This window comes from Miniopterus natalensis, chromosome 1 (genome assembly GCF_054644295.1).
Source record: "Miniopterus natalensis isolate mMinNat1 chromosome 1, mMinNat1.hap1, whole genome shotgun sequence".
NCBI classification, from domain to species: Eukaryota; Metazoa; Chordata; class Mammalia; order Chiroptera; family Miniopteridae; genus Miniopterus; species Miniopterus natalensis.
The window spans coordinates 178,906,418-178,923,459 of NC_142081.1; the positions used below are offsets into that span (position 1 = coordinate 178,906,418).

General features: G+C 45.6%; 1 protein-coding gene across 9 annotated transcripts in view; it reads left to right on the top strand.

Annotated features, from left to right (window-relative positions):
- The window catches only part of APBB2 (amyloid beta precursor protein binding family B member 2), a 301,532-nt gene that overhangs the window by 206,528 nt on the left and 77,962 nt on the right, over nucleotides 1–17,042 (top strand). For all 9 annotated transcript variants that reach the window (XM_087827688.1, XM_087827708.1, XM_087827703.1 and 6 more), the window contains 3 exons: nucleotides 6,180–6,242; nucleotides 6,627–6,712; nucleotides 6,817–6,877. In XM_087827688.1, coding sequence (XP_087683814.1) covers nucleotides 6,180–6,242; nucleotides 6,627–6,712; nucleotides 6,817–6,877 — 210 coding nt within the window. The remainder of the gene's footprint in view (nucleotides 1–6,179; nucleotides 6,243–6,626; nucleotides 6,713–6,816; nucleotides 6,878–17,042) is intronic.

Genomic DNA, 17,042 nt, shown 5'->3' on the forward strand with positions numbered 1-17,042 from the left:
ACTGCATGTCTTATTACCCTTGGATTATTTGATTGCATGGAGAGGATGTCTGTAAGAATAACCCTTGAGAGCCCTTAAATGCTTAATTTCTATTTTAAAAACAGGATCTGTTTATTTAGCAGAAGTGACATTATTTTAGAAATAATGAGCAGCATAAGTTTCTGCTTTCCCTGAGGAAGAAATCTGAATGTTTAAACAAAGAATTGAGGCATTACAAGAATTCCATTGTGGTGTTTATTAATATAAAGAGTCCTGCAGTGAACCTTCGTGAATCCTGATAACAAATAGCCAAGAGAATTACACTTGGGAAAGGTCACAATTAAATAATGCCTTTTTTTTTTTTTCTTGAGAAAAGTGGTTTAATCGCTGACACCGAGACTTTTTACTTTTTTCTGACCACAATCTTTTGTTCTTTAAACAACCCATTTTCTTTTACTTTGGGGGCATGGATGACATTTGAACTGCGTCTCTTACCTGCAAAGCTGCTCTATATATTTGCAACTATTATCACCCATGCTGTAGAAAACCAAAAAAAAGACATCTTGTTTCCTACTCTTTGATTATTTACTTACTCTTCTGGGAGGCAGGAAAACCTGTGTTCCAGCCACATCCTGCTGCTACTTGCCTTGGGCGTCTCGCTTACCCAGCCTGGACCTCGGATTCTCCACCCCCAAAGTGCGGGGCTGGAGCAGCTGTATCCTCAGTGGTGGGCGAGGGCCGTGGTCGGTTGGTGCTTTTTCCTGATGATCAGGAATGTGCCTCAGTTCCGCTGAACCACGTAGGATTTTGCTATTTATCGCTGGGTGATTCTGATAACGTTTTAATGAAGCATCGTATTCCTGCTCCCTGAGCAAACTGCACTCAGTCATTTTATTCATCTTGTGTTAGGGGCCCTGGGGAATAAAGACGAACGACTCAGCCCTGGTGCTCAGAGAGCTTGGCCTGCAGTGGAGCCCTCTTCCTATCCCAGCCCTGTCGCATCTTGGCATTTCTCCCCGGACCGCAGAGTGGCCTCCCGGACCCCGAGCCGGCTCTCGCTGAGGCTCGGATATCCTCTCTCTTCCTTACCATACGTCTTGGCTCTTGGCATCTGTTAGAGTCTTTCTCCATTCTACGGCTTCTTTCCCCTATTGCAGCCCTTCAGCTGTCTTCACCAATGAGAAGTGTCCTACAGCCAGAGAATGCCAGGGTGGGAAGGGGCCATCTGACACCACTCTCCCTACACTGGAGACAGGGAAACTGAGGCTCAGAGAGGTCAGTGACCAGCGGCAACACTGGGTGCGGAACTCCTAGTTCCCGAATCCTCCTGAATTCAGGCCCCAGTGCTTCTCACCCCTCTTCCTTGGCTTTGGGGTTTCATCCTGCCCTGCTTTCCCATTGTCCCAGAGGTGAGATTAGAGGAACTTTGAGACCTGTTTCTGTTCAGTGAATCTCTTGTCCTCTGTATGTGGGAGAAATGAAGTCCTTTTAAAGCTCACCTTCTGGGTCCAGGGTGTGGGGGTCCTGGAGTCCAGGAGGGCGTCCCAAGGTGTCTGTGGCTCAGATGTTCATTTCTTCAATGAATATGGTGGACTTTCATTTCCATGTTCTGGGAAGAATGCAACACAGGTGAGCAGCTGGCCCTGGTAGCATGTCTACCTCTAACCCCAGAGCCTTTTTCCGATGCCCACTTTGCCTATTCTTCCCCTTCTCCATGCCATCCACAGGTCGTGTTCCTCCTTGTGGCCCTCCCTCCCCGCCTCCACTGGAATTCAGTGTTTCCCTCTCACTGTCCCAGTGCCCAGCCTCCCAGCTGCTATTTATGACTTAGTATGGCTTTCACCGTATTTTCATAAATGTCATTTCATTTGTTCCTTCAAGACCCTTCATGTGGCTGAGAAGGCCGCCATCATTCTCCCTATTAGAGTAAAGAGGTGGCTGAGGCTCAGTGACCTGAGTAAGTGCTCAGCTGGTGTTGGGTGGGCCAATTCTCTGGCCCCAGAGCCTGTGCTCTGCTCAGGACGGTGGGAATTTCCACCTTGCTATTGGTTCCATTCCCCTCTTCTGTTGCTAACCTTGCCATTGTTTTTGACAAAGTCTTATCTTTCCAAGAACTTCGGTAATGGATGTGTAGTTTTTGAAGTTTCAGAGAAAGTGACATATCCAGCCCTTCAGTAGACCAATGGGATAGGTGTTCCTCAGATCAGCCTTTCAATTGTTCGTGTTGTATTCATTTTTCCTGTACATAAGGCCATTCATGAAGTCAAAGAACCAAACAGATTTAAAAGGCAATCCATTAAAATCATAAGGGCAAAGGGGAAAGAAGGTAGAAGAGGAAGCAGAGTATTGGGGAGAAGACTCAGCCTGTCACATACCCAGGGCCTGCAGATGCTGCAATGGATATTAAATCAGAGGCACTAAGGGTAGTCGAGTGTACACAGGGCCAGGCTCATGCCTTATCACCTTACTCCTCATAAAACTCCATGCACCTGGTACTAGAGTTGTCACTCTCTTTTTACATTTGACAACACTGAGACCCAGAGAGGTGAAGGAGCTTGTCCAAGATCACACACCTAATCCATGGTAGAGTCAAGCCTGAATGAAGGTCTGTTGACCCCCACCCCTACCCCAAGCTTCACTATACTGTATTATCAGGGGCTTGGAGAGCCTGGAATCTCTTTACCTCACCCCAAGGGAGGGCTGTGTCATGTGCAGAGCCTTCTAGCAAATGACTTCTCTTGATAACATTGTCTCAGGTGCTAATAACAGTTAAAGAGAAATGATTATTTCTCTGACACCATTTCCTTGATCCCTGAATAGAATCGATTTCAACTAATCTGGAAAAATGAGAGAATGCGAAATGTTAAGGGAGAGAAGAAACTTGTAATATGTTGTGTTAGAAATGCATATTTTATTCAGCTTTTCTCTGAGCTGGCTTTAAAAAAAAAAAAAAAGTGCCAGATCTGTTGACTAAGCCTCACAAAAGTTTAGGACTGAAGGCTTCCTTACAGTTTGACAATTTTACATATCACATTCCAGAGTCGACTGGGGAAGTGTTAAGCACAGCGGATAATGTTTCCTCCGCACATGCCAGCAGTATTTTTGAAAGTTTATAAACTGTCCAGGAAGCATTTGCTGCCAAAATTTGGCCCGTGATCATTTCCCCCCAATCCATTGGCTTGTTCCAGATTACTTCGATGTTGAATTTTAGAAGAGCCACACGAAGTATTTTTATGTGTAACTATTAGCCCGTTGGAGAGTCTTCCTTGTAATCTTGCCACCCGAGCTGTTTCCCAGTTCCTCAGGAAGAGGGGGTGGGGGAGAAAGTGGGGTTTTGTGTGACTTGGGGAATTGCTTTCCGAGATGTCGGAAGAGAAATATGGAAGCAGAAAGCTCTCCGTAGTCAAGGTTATAGAATTGAAATCCCTTAGTGGGTTCAGCCTCACACAGCTTCTGCTGTGTGGTCATGAAAGTGCCACACTCTAGGCCCTGGGTCAGGCCCCCTGGACACAGGACTCTCCCGGAATGGAGCATAATCACCATAATCAGGGTCAGGAGCACTGCAGCCTGGGCAAGATCAAGACAAGCACCAGAGGAATATGTCCCCAGCTTTAACTCTGGCAGCAGAGTAAGCGTCACTCAGCCGTGCTGCCTGAAAGGTGATCAGTTGGGAGGTCATCACTCATGGAAGACGGTCTGTTCTTCCTGTGCTACCCTTTCTCCCTGACTTTGTGCCTGTGTCTTTGCCCCACCTGCCTTTTCCTCTCATTGTCTTTCTCTCTGTCTCTTCTCTTTCATATCTCACTCCCACCACCTAGACTACAGACTGGGGCAGCTACAGACTCTCTGTAGAAACAAAGAATCTCCGTTGGGTTGTGGGTTTTTTAAAAACATACTGGATAAAATATTGTATTCTCTCTTCTTAATTTAAAAAAAAAATTAGATGAATAGAATATGTGGTTCTTAAAATTTAAAACTGGTTGTTTTTGTCTTCCATTGCCCTTAATTTTAAAAAAGAAAATTGTGGTCATTTATGGGAGAGAAACTTTTTTAAAAATGAATGTTTTTAAATATAGAAGGGGAAAAAAGTCTTCGACGTAATTGTAACATAAAACGATTTTTCCTTACTGGATTTTTGTGTGAAAGGGTTTCTTTAGGGTGCCCATGTTATTTTAAGTTTTTTGTGAAATCACTGTGTAAGACCTTTGTTTATTTAAATCTGTAAAGGGTGATTGTTGGAAGCTTGCCAGCCGACTCAAGTCTTCATAGCATGAGAGTGAGATTCATGGAGTTTTAGGACTATAATCGACTTTTACTTTACAGGGACCCTTTCGTTCAGAGTAAATGCATAAAACATTTTAAACCACCCACACTTACAGAGAACTTTTTATTAAATGCTGAAGGTTTTTCTGAATACTTGTTTTTAAAAATACTCTTCTTTCACCCTCCCCAATCCCACCAGAGTGTCTCTTGAGTATAATTTGCAATTTCAGACTCCTTTTGTCAGACATCCACCCTTTTAAAAAATATTTCTCCACAAAAACACAATTATCTTAGCCCTAATTCATTATCTGATATCCTTTTTCAAACTTGAATAAATGAAAACCAAAGGTTGCTCACATGTAAACAAATGGTGATGATTTGGGGCTAAATAGTATTCTTTTCTTTTTTTAAAAGAAACTTTAGCTTAAAATTTTATTTTCTATTCCATACCCCTACAAGGGTGACTGTAAACCTTTTTTGGTCGCTTGCCCCTTTGAAAACATAAGAAAAATTGGGGATCATCTCCCCGGGAAAACACACATGCGCAAAAGCTGACACCCACCCAGGGCTGCCAGGTATCCCCAGCTGACCCTGGAAGACCCTCCTGTGTCTCATTTTCTCCTCAGTGAAAGCTGAACACTGCTTTTGGGGATGGAGTAGGAGAGAGGTAATGGGCTGGGCAGCACCCATACTCTTTTATTCAACAAAAGAGATTACTTTTAAAAATAAATACAGTGGTCTAAGTTCTAATTTGTTTTAAAAACTGCAGTTCAGGTGCCTAGTCTGAAAAGGAAAGCAGCGGTGACACCAAGTGTGCAAGAGAGCTCATGGATCTCAGTTCGCAAAGACGTTGCCCTCAGAGTCCTGCAGGGTTAGATAAGTGCATCTTTCAGAGCACAGGATATTGGAACTTAGCTCCTTCTGCTTTGAGTGGTTTTTAAAACAGTACTGATGTTGTGAGCAAAAGTTAGGGGTCGTGTTTCCTTCTTATTGTCAAAGAACTTTAGTTGAAGTTTCCATTGTGGATTTGTTATCTGAGAAAATAGATTTGCCCACCAAGTCAGTGCAACAAATTCATAAGGATGTCCCTGGGCTTTATTAGTATTATTTCCCCAAATCTTAGATGAAAAATACTTGAGTAGTCCCTCAACCTAGTGGGGGGAAAAAGTCATTTTTGTCTAAGATGAATGGAAGTTGTTGTTGAGATGCAAAGATGTATTGTCAGAGCTCTTCCACCAAGGCAAGGCTTCTATGCTTTGTTCTGTAACTGTGTTTAGTGATCAAATATTAATGTGTGAAAAAGCTTGTGTGCCTGAGAAGTAGAGCTTTCTATGAATTGGAGGAGTTTATAGAGCTTGCTCCAGATCACTTTCTGTTAGGTTAAATCTCAGCAAGACCTTGAGTCAGACTGCTCCTTACTAACTCTTCCCCCTGCATTGTCCTTTTTTGTTCTTTAAATGAAAATAATTTAACCCCTCAGCTTTTTACGCCCTTAGTCAAGGACACTCCTCAGTGTCCAAATCAGCACATTGACAAATGTCATCCCTAATCTCATTCCTAAGGAAACAGTTCTATTTGGTTCATGGGAGAGAAAGTGGTTCCTACGGAACAAGGTGTACTGGGCATTTAATATTTGGAAGCATTTTGTTTGCTTGTAAGACCACACTTAGAAAATAACGTCTCTGTCTGCTAATAATGTTCAGGCATGTGTTTGGTAAGTAAAGTGCCATCTCTTTCCTCCTGCCTAGTCTTCAGGTGCTAATCTAGATCTAGAGAGAGGGAGCTGGCAAGTTGCTGTTAGAGTGAATTTGTCCCTAACCCATCCTGTGAATACCAATTCTAACAACAGTGTCTTGTGTTTTTGTTTTCCTTTCCTTTCCTTTATTTTTATTTTAAATGAATGTGCTTTTTTCCTGTGTGGATAATTATATGTCTAGAAACAGCCATGGAGTGATTTTGCTGTTCTGAATGGGGGAAAGATTAATAGTGACATTTGGAAGGCAAGTATATTGTCAGCTTTTAGATCATTTACTCTGTTGTCCTTTGTGCATGGCTGTGGCTGTACTTTTCTCTCCTCTGTGAATATCATGCATTCTGCAGGGACGGAATGATGGGGCTTCTTGCTAGGGACGTCCAGCTCACACACGTGGCCTTTTTGGACGTCTCCCCCTGTGAATGACTTCCAGCTGATTGCCCAGGTTGCCTGTTGTCTTGTGAGCGGCGCCTTGCACCGAGTCAGCATCCAGCGGCCCTTGCATGCCTCCTCCTGCCTAAGCTCACGTGCACTCTGCCTCGGGCCGGGAGGGCTCTCCTCCCTCGTGACTTTTGCAGCCATGTCCCGGGCCCTCCCCACTCTCCACTAACAGGTGTCTGTCTCCCTCCAGGATCTGCACGCAGCCACAGTTAACCCAGACCCCAGTCTCAAAGAGTTTGAAGGAGCAACGCTACGCTATGCATCTTTGAAGCTCAGGTAGGGCATTGGAAGGACCGGCTGTGATGGGTGGCTTTTTGCCACCAGAGTTTGCAATATAGTTCTAAGTCTTGTTTTCTGTTTGTTTGTATGTTTTTTTCTAGAAATGCCCCCCATGCTGATGATGACGATTCTTGTAGCATCAACAGTGACCCAGAAGCCAAGGTTTGTAAAAACGTGCTTTCAGCAACTAGGTTATATCTCACCTCAAAGTAATGACTCTGGATAACAGCCCAGTTTTTGCAAAACATCGATGCAGAGCCGCTTGTTAAGTAATTATCCCCCGATCCGCTCTCTTTTCTGTCTCACAGCACTTAACTCACAGCACGTAAATCCCTAGACGAGGTTAGCTCTGGGAGGATTGCTGAAATCATCACGACTCTGCCTGTATCTCAGTACATCGGTTGTTTGCACAGTGGAGCGAGTTAAAATCATTGTCTGACTGGGTGGGCTTCAGAAGCCTTTAAAGGTGAACCAGGTTCTGCCTCTCAGAGCCGCACAGATGGGAAGAGACCCTTCACACTGCCTCCTCCAGGGAGGCCTCACCTGTGCACGGGGAAGCCTCTGCCATGCCTGTTGTAAACGCAGGCGTGCTTTATGATGAAAAGTGAGGGTGAACTTCTGCTTCTGGCCTTCTGGTGGGGCACCAGTGGTACAGGCATGGGGTCACGTATTTGCACAGGACCCTGTGTTGAGAATCAGGGCCCCGGGCTTGGGGTTTAATGCAATGCAGCCGCCATATTGAAATTCTTACTAATTTTACCTTTGACTTTGTGTATTACTAAGTGAAGCCCAGTGGGGCAATGGAGCATGCACCTTGGCTTATGCACAGCCCCGCCACCTCCCTACCCCAGGCCCTGCCACACCTCCCTACACCTGTCCCCACCCAACAACCTCCGTTGCCTCCCACCCCTGTAGGGGACTAGGTATGAGCACGGGGAGAGTTGGTGTTGTGCACACAAGCTCCATGGTGTCTCGGGAAGGGTCAAAGTAGTGGCCTGCCCAGCCCAGGCTGATGGCACCTGGGGTGTTTAGTGGGTGACTCAGTGGGGGTTAAGCCTGCCAACTCTCAATCTAGGTACCTGGCATGTCCTGGCACAGATGTTGCAAGAAACTTGAGGGAAACAAGTCTGCTTTGAGTTGGAGGGTAGGGGTGGGTGAGTCCATGGGAAAGGGGGATTCACCACCTCTGGCCAGGACATAATGTCCCTACCTCTGGCCGGGGTCGATCCAGCAGCTGGTGGAGGGGGAGCCTGGAAGACGATGGTCTGTGGGGGTGAGCAGGGCTCCCGGGTGCCTGTGATGGTCTGCACTCACCCTGCAAGCATCCCCATACCCAAGGGAGCATGACATTAATATCAAGTTAAAAACACCGTAAGTCAGGAAGGAGAATGTAAAAATTAAAAGTTTCATATTTTAATACTGTTACAGCATTTTCTTCCTGTTTTTTGTTTTTTTTTTAACAAGGGTCCTGCATTTTCATTTTGCATATTTCATTTTCATTTGCAGATTATGAAGCTGGTTCTAGATATTTTTTCTGAATCTCAGAGCGGATCTGTGTCTGTGAATAAAATAGCACATGGGCTCCCTTAGTGGCGGTCACACCGTGCAGGTTCAGAACCCGGGCTCTTTGCCAGAAACCGCCAAGTGGCCATCAGCTCTGTAAGACTCTCGAGGCTTCTGGGGAAGTCCCTGCGGCTCCTGGTCTGCGCAGCTTTCTTCTGAGCGCGGCCTGACCACACGAAGGTGCTCTGAACAAGCCCTGGGCCTGCCGCTGGCATGCTGGCCTTTAACCATACGTTTTATGGCGAGGAAGGGACGCAGTAAAACAGGAAGGTGGGGTGTGAATAATTTGCTTTGCTACCAGGTGATTTGCAGGGGCCATGAGCACAGGCTGGAGGAGGGGTGAACGGTGGCGGTATCTCTCTCTACTTTTTTTTTTTTTAATTCCTCACTTAAGGACCCAAAGGTGTTTTTATTGATTTTAGAGAGAGGGGAAGGGAGAGAGAGAGAAACATCAATGTCAGAGAGAAACATCGATCGGTGCCACCCATACACGCTCCGACTGGGGATCGAACCCACAACCTAAGTATGTGCTCTGACCGGGAATCAAGCCTGCAGCCCTTTGGTGTGTGGGACCAGGCTGCAGCCAGCTGAGTGCCTGGCCGGGCCCTTTCTCCACTCCTAAGGGCTGGGGGGTGAGGTCTGTAAAGCCCTTTGAGACTGACACGTGAGGGTGGAGAGGGCGCTGCCTGGATTGGGGGTGGAACCGGTGCCAGGAATGGAGGCCTGGTTGACATACCACCCAAATCGGAGCTCCCTTTTTTTCCTCCCAGTTGTATTGCTTACCAGATTCTTTATCTGCCGCCTTTCTGTAGCCAGCGTGTCTGTTCCCACACCTACTGTGAATTTGTTCGTGTTAGTAAGGAGGCTTGGCTTTGTCATAAGTTACTGAAGTTGCACTCAGTTCTAGGCAAAGATGTGCATGTATTTTATTATTTATTGTATATCTTACTTTGTTCTATAAAAGATCTGAGAGGACTTATGAGAACGAACGCTTTCTCTAAGAGGCACAGAAAATATAAGGGCATTGTCACTGTGTCTATGTACATGAGGGTGAATGACACGTATCTCTAAGGGCATCTCAGAGTCTTAAAGTGACTTCTGCAAAATGCACCTGCTTCTAACTACCCTTCCCACCTTGAATCTGAAGGTCCCCATGCTCTAGAAAGTCACTGTTGCTGTTGAGGACCCCAAGCATATAGGGAGGGGAAAAGAGTTTTCAAGCCCCACTTTATATAAATCACACTGTGCATAAGTCAAAAGTAGCCCAGTTCCTTATGGAATGCGATGGTTTGTCTAGTGCCTCATTATAAAACAATTATAATAATGAATCTTTATTTTGAGTGCTGACTTTTTGCCAGGCAGGATCCTAAAGACTATTTTTGTTGACTTGCATCCTCATGAAAATGTAGTGGGCCAGTGTCATTATCTTCATATTGCATATGAGGAAACTGAGGCATAGAAAGTTCAACAGCTAATAAGGAGTGGAGTCAGAGTTTGAACTCAGGCCACCTGGCGCCAGAGTCCAACCATGCTCTGACCAGACTGTCTAGAGAAAAGTCTCACTTGGAACTTTATTTAGGGGCATCCAGCAAATAATGTGATCGCTGTCCTCAACAAATTCCAGATATTTAGAGATAAAGAGAAATGTGCTTATTGTCTGTTGGAATTTCACAGCATTAGTCCCTGGAAGCAAAGGACAAACACCCGAGCAAAACTCATTTCCAGTGAATGGGTGGAGGACTGTGGACCCGCTTGCGGGCCTGACTTGAGCCCGAGATGAACTCTAGACTCTGAAGTGCAATGGATGCGGCTTTTTCCGGCTCATCCCTCAGTAGTGTGATTTCAGCCCTGTGACGAAGGCGGGCCCGCAGCGGGAGGAAGCGGGACTGGGAGTGGGGAGAATCTGCGTTGCTGGGGATTGGCGGACGCACACCCTTTGGGACCACTGTGCAGATGGCCCCGTTGATGTCCCTTCGCAGATGCTGAGCCGTGTCGCTGCGCTGCTCCTCGGGTTGTGTGGTCGCGCCGCCCCCTCGTGGAATCAGGCCAAGGGAAGCCCTGTGGGGAAAGCCAAGATGTGCTTTCAGAATTACGGCTATTTCCAAATCCAGCAGGCCTAAGTGCAATTACTGTTTACAAATCCTGGAGAAGCCAGTGAGTTTAGAACGGACTTTAATGAAGCCGCCCTGGAGGAGCCCCCCATCACCATCACCCTCCATCTCCCCTCTTAGTCAGCCCCACCTCTAATGCTGCCTAGGGCGCCTAAGAGGGGCCAGTAGCCAGAAGACCAGGATTTCCCAAATGTTCACGCTCTGTAGAAGTATGTGGCTTCTTTAGATAAACATTCACATTTTTCAGTCTGCCATGGACTAGGAAACTGATAAGTAGAAAGTATCTTGCCTTTAAAAGAAAAATATTTAATTTCATATATCATAAAATTCTAAATGTAGCCCCTGAGGAGTGATTACTAAAAAGATTATTATAGCAAATGTCTTCCTTACTCCCTAAATAAGACTTACATGCTAAATAAATAAGTAAATAAAAATTATTTTTAGACTGTCAGGATGTGGATACTTCCTGATCCTCTCCAGCCACCGTGAGTCTGGGCATCTTGACAGTCGTTAATTCAGTGAGACCTCTGGCAATGGCAACACCAAATGACTGTCTCTCTGTCTGTCTCTCGCTCTTTCCCTCCTCCTTCCCTCCACCCCCCAAAGAGAAGAGTATTTTTATAACTTTGAAAATGTTTTTTCGAGCCTACCTAATATTTATACAGTAAGTATTTTTGTAGTTGATAGCAATATAAGTGAGTTTGTGTATAATTCTGAGCTCTTTGTTTTAACTTTAAAAAAAGATTTATAAAAGGGTTGCAAAGATTGAGTTTCCATATACCCTTCAGCTGGCTTTGCCTAATAACATCCTCATAATTATGGCACAATCATCAAAACTAAGAAGTTAATATTAACTAAACTATGGACTTTATTCACATTTCCCTTTTTTTCTACTAATATCCTTCTGTTCCAGGACCCATTCAAGGACACTACATTGCACAGAGTGAGCTCTTTAAAAATTATTTCACATATTCCTTTCTACAGTTCTCAGATTCTTAATTCCATTATGATATTCCATGTAATTTTTGGCACCATAGTTCGTCTAGGCACCCATTGGTCATGGGAACAACTTCCAGAACTACAAAGCAGATCTACGGCTTCATAAAAATAGGTGTCTATTTTTTCTTTTAAATTATTTCTTTGGTATAGGCCGCTAAAACTGATATTACCAGGTCAAAGGCTATCAGTTTATGGCTTCTGTCACTTATTGCAAAATTGCTTTCAGAAAGGCTGCAGCAGCATATAATTCCATCAGTAATATCCTAGAACACACCTCTTCACCCACTGCCCACTTCACCCCAGGCTTTGTCATTTTTATTTATTTATCTTTGTTTTATTGCATGTGAGCTGCTACCTCCTACTTTCAAATTTTCCCTTCTTAAATCATCATCGAGACAGGACATTTCCTATGAAACTCTTTGTGTTTCTGTCAATTCTTGGCTATTTTTTCCCCTCTTATTTTTCTATGCATTTTTTAGATAAAAGTTTTATTGTGGAACAATTTCAGATTTACAGAAAAATTGCAAAGATAGGACAGCATCCTTCGATCCCCATCACCCAGCGTCCCCTAATGTCCTGTCTTACGTGACCATAGTACATTTGTCAAAACCAAGAAATTAATTAACTTTGGTACAAAGCTAAATACTTTATTCTGATTTTTACCAGTTTTTCTTCTAATGTCTTTTTTCTGTTCCAGGATCTAATTCAGTATGCCACACTGCTGTTTTGTCCCTATGCATTTTTAAATTCAAAACTATTATAATCTTAAATATTTTTTAGTAATCATTTTTTTCTCTTTATTTTGTGTCATTTTTCCACGTAAAACTATTTTTTAAATTTTTGTGTATTCAAACCTTTTGTAAATAATTGCCTCTCATGCTTCGTTTATCAGGAAGGCAACTCCTTGCCCTATTTGGTGGTCGGATAGCTTGAGTTTCTAAATTCCCATTATTTTAGCCTCTCCCCTGTGCTCACCCTACTTTAATACCTTAAAATCCAAATTGAGGGCTATAAAACTTTTCTCATGGCATGTGGCACATGGCTGGCCACATGCTTGAATTATCAACACAAAAGTAAAATTTTAGTAGTTGGATTGCAGAAAACTTAATGCTTTGAAAAATCTGTGCTAGTTTCTTGGAGTTCTTTCCCAGCCTTTGTGTCACTCTGCTCGGACTTCTGTAAAGGCGATGTGCTGCCACCTTGTGGACAATATGGAAAATCACATCTTTAAGGATATGGACAAAAGCTACCTTTTATTTGGAATCATTGAATTGCTTATAGCTGAAAGTGACCATAGAGAGGTTCTAACAGGCCTCCTTTACAGCTGGAAAAAAAAAAAAAAGTGAGTCCCAGAAAATAAGTAAATGACCCCTAGAGTCACACAATTCGTAGTGGAGATGGCATTCAAAAGTGGGTCTCCTGGGCCTCTGACCACCTATCCTACTGTCAGTGAGTAGCATCATTTTCAGGATATTTGCACGGGGAAGCTTTTAGAACTGCCTTTAGAACACTGGTCTTTTAAATCCATAGTAAAGGAACTGGGTGAGGAAGATTGTATTATCCCAAGCATTACATTTTCTGGGCTTCGGCGTCCTCACCTAAAATGAATGTGTCTTCATCTCTAATGTGAAGTCGCTTCTAATCCTGAGCGATCTGAAGGTTCCAAATGGGATGCGGCCGTTCTGATCCATGGCACCTGGCAAGGAAATTGTTCAGCCTGATCTCTCATCATATCTGGAGAAGGAAGGAAAGAGTAGTTCTCTGGTGTACTCTCCAGGGCTGGAGACAGGTGGCTGGCACAGGGACCTACGTGCAATTTCCCGCAGACACAAGGCATCGTGCTTATTTCCCCCGTATTATAAATTTGTTTTCTCACACAGCTAGGAACTGGGACTCAGACTTAGATGCATTTCACGCCAAAGCCCAAGAAAGTGTCATGCCCCCCCCACACACACACACTCCCAGCCATCGCGTCCCTGAGCTTTAAGGTCACATTGGCTGCCTGGAAATTTGGGTGGAAGTAACAGAGATGTTGGAGTCGGAAATGGTGAGGGAACTGGAGCCTCACTGCTCGAGGACAGACTCCCCCTTTCTTTTGCCGGTCACCCAGGCTCACATGGCCCAGTCCCTTGCAGTTGCTTTCAGACTTTTCTGTGCAAGTTGATACATTCAGCAGTTTTGGGTAAGAATAAGGGACTGCATTTCTGTTACGCTCTCAGGTACTGCTGGTGGTGCTGGTCTACTAAACTATGCGTTGATAGTAAAAAAAAAAAAAAGTTTGAAACCTCATAAATGAGGCATCATTTTCATGCATCTTCTGCCGGCAAGGAGACAGAGTCTGTCTATACCGACCTTCCAGTTCTTTTGTGGCCATTTGTGATCCGTTCTCAGCTGCTCGTGGACTTTTTATCCAGACACTGGATTTTGTGAAAGCTTTGCTTTTCTCCACACTCTCGTCGTGGTAACCTGCCCCCGACGGAGAGAAAGGGGAAGGAGATGATGCCAGTCGGTCCCTGAGTAGGTTTGGTAGCCGAACTTTCTGAAATGAACGATGAATGAACATGAGATTCTAATACATTCATCTGTGAGCTTTGTCTGTGGCCTCCCTTGGTTCCTATTAGCATAGGTTTTCATGAAGTAATTACATTAGCGGCTACCGACTAGATTAGCACTAATAGATAAACAGGAAGGGGTGGGGAGTATCTTTTCTCATTCAGATTTATTTCTGGTCTGTGTAGCACGTTCATTATCATTACTTAGCATTTGTATGGGATTTTTATGTCTGCATGTAGTTCTTGTAATTGATTTTTAATTCATGTGGCTCAGGGTTTTTTCTTTCAGAAATCCAAATCTGTGTGAGAAGTTTGGAGCTGATTTCTGTTGTAGATGTGTTAATAGCATCAACAGCATTTATTGAATGCCCAAGGCCAAGGGAGAGGCTGTGTGGTGTAATGGTTAGGGGCATGGACTCTGGACTCAGACTGCGTGGGTTCAAAGCCAGGGTCTGCTGCTTACTATCTGGGTAAGTTACTCAGCCTTGGGCAAGTTACTGTACCTCAGTTACTGTAGCCTCTCTGTACCTCAGTTTCCTCATCTATAGTGAGGGTAATAATAATATCTACCTCATAGGGCTACCCTAAACATTGAGTGAGTTGATGTATTGTAAACATAAGATATATGGTGCATAATAGGCATTCTTTATGCATTAGCTATTATTATTATTCCTGCTACAAAGAGGACTGGATACGTCCCCTGCTTCAAGGGCAGACAGCAAACAGACGGCCAGTTCCGTGCATTGTGCTCAGTGCTGAGCTGTGGTGTCAGGAATGGGGTGTCTCCCCTGGCTGTAAAGGGTGAATCATGTGCTTTCCCAGGAGATGATACCTCAGCAAATGACTGTGTGATTCTCCCCCTTTCTGTAAGTGCAGAAGATTTAAAAATAATGTTATATGTGCATTTGTGTTCATTTTCAGTGAATGCTTTTAGGAACAGGTCTGTTAAGATAAGGTCCATCCTTATTTGTCCAGTAATGCAGATGACACTGTTTCTGTTATCTAATCCTAAGTACTGCGTAACCCTAAGACAACCATAGCTTAAAACGGCTACATATTTGCTCAAGATTTTGTGGACTCGGGGAAGGGTTCAGCAGTGCAGCTCCTTTCTGATCCACACGGGGGCAGCTGGGGCTGGAGCATCCGCTTCGCGATGGCTTCTTCACCCTTGTGCCCAGCGGCTCGGTGCCCCTCCGTCTCTCTCGTCCTGTGGCCTGTCACCCTCCAGGGCCTCTCCACATGGCCTGGGTTTCTCGCAGCGCAGGTGTACATCTCATGTGGCATCTGGCTTCCAAGAAGCAGGAAGCTGGAGCCACCAGGTGAGACGAGGCTGTTCCTGGGAAGGGCACCGCACCACTTTGACCTTATCGGAGAGGCCACAGCCGAGGCAGAGCGTGGAGACATGGGCTCCATCTCTTGAGGGCAGGTGACAAGGTCACATGCAGAGAGCGCGTAGCATGGGAGGCTTTCTTGTGTGTATCTTTGGGACGTGCGATCTGCGGCAAATGTCATTCCCACGTTTCAGTCAGTCAGTGAAAATGTCTCTAGTGAAGATGGTGATTATTAACATAGTAGAATCAAGACACCAAGGCACAGAGCCAGTGGCGAACGTACCACGTCCTGGAAGAATGCCATCCGCCTTCCTGTGCATGGCTTTTAGGTGGACATTCACAAAGAAAATAAGGACCGTCTCCTTCAAGCCTGAGGAGAAGTGGAAGGAGTGCGGGGAAGCAGCGTGACCTGCCCGAGAGCGCACAGCTGGTCTCAGAAGCGCGGGACCCAAAGCCAGGCTTCCTGACGCTGGGCCAGGCCGTTTGCAGCGAGCAGAGCGACACTCGCCTCTCTGACACTGCGCCATTCACTGGCCTCGGACGATCATTTGTCTCCTCGCGCAGAGGACAGCTTCTGTGTTGGTAAAACTGTTTTCCTCCCTGTATTTGCCAACACGGCCAACCATAATGCTGTGTTCCTGGCAGGACCTCAGCCTCCCTGTCCCTTATTAACTTCTGGTCACTACCCCTGCTGAATGAGCCCTCGAGGAATTGGCAGCTCTGTGAGCCCTGAGTTTTGAAGGGCGCTCTTGAAATGAGATGCACTGTCATCCAACTGTTGGCAGCTGCGCCCTGTGGTGGCAGATGCCCGGAGAGGCTAGTTAAGGGAAGGCAGGCGGGCTTCCCTCTTCCCCTGAAGGCAGGCAGCAGGGAACGGGTGAGGCGATGGGCGGCGATGGGCGGAGATGGGCATCCTGAGCATGGCAGAGCAGCAGGGGTGTGGACGGTCCCATGGGATCCTGGCAGAGAACACGGGGCCATGTGTAGTCACCAAACGACGCAGCCTCAGGCCGAGGCAGCAGGGGTGATTGATCTGTCGGGGCTCGGTCCTCCAGGAAGGGCCAGCTGGTCGGGACTTGGGGACCCTGGAGCTGACCGTCTAAGGCTGCCTGGAAAATTGCCAACAGATATTCAGCCTTGTTCTCTGGGGGCTGTTGTCTGAGAACCTCATTCCAGCACCAGTGTTGTGGGAGTCATGCAAACAGGTCTTATTTCTTTGCAGTCAATAAAATTTGTGGAGAAATGATGGTTCCTCCTACAGCACTTTTGGAATAGCTCCATCGCTGAGCCACGCCATCCCCTCCTTGCGAGGCCTCCTGTCTAAAATCTCATCAAAAAGCGAAGCCTCAAAGAACAGAGCCCGAGTTCTTCTCTGCCCCGGCTCTGCTGCTTCTCAGGAAATCATCGCAGTGGTCCTGCTTCCATGTTCTCAGTCTCTGCACTGACACCGGGAGTCACAGCTCTCGACACCTGTGTGCAACGGGTTCCGCCAGCCACTCATTTAGCTCATATTTATTCAACAGCTGGTCCATGCAAGGCAGTAGGAGACCAGTCACACTGGGGAGGGGAGCAGGAGAAAATAATAGGGCAGGGAAAATGGTAATCTCATTTAAGAAGAGCGGCTACAATATGCCTGGGATTACAGCAGGAAGTGGTGACTTGCAGCTGTGTCAGTTGCATCGTGTTGAAGAAGTGTTGGGATCAGTTCCCAAAGCAGTGACATTAACAGTTTAATTGACAGCCTGTCTGTCTGTCTGAGGGTGAATGGATA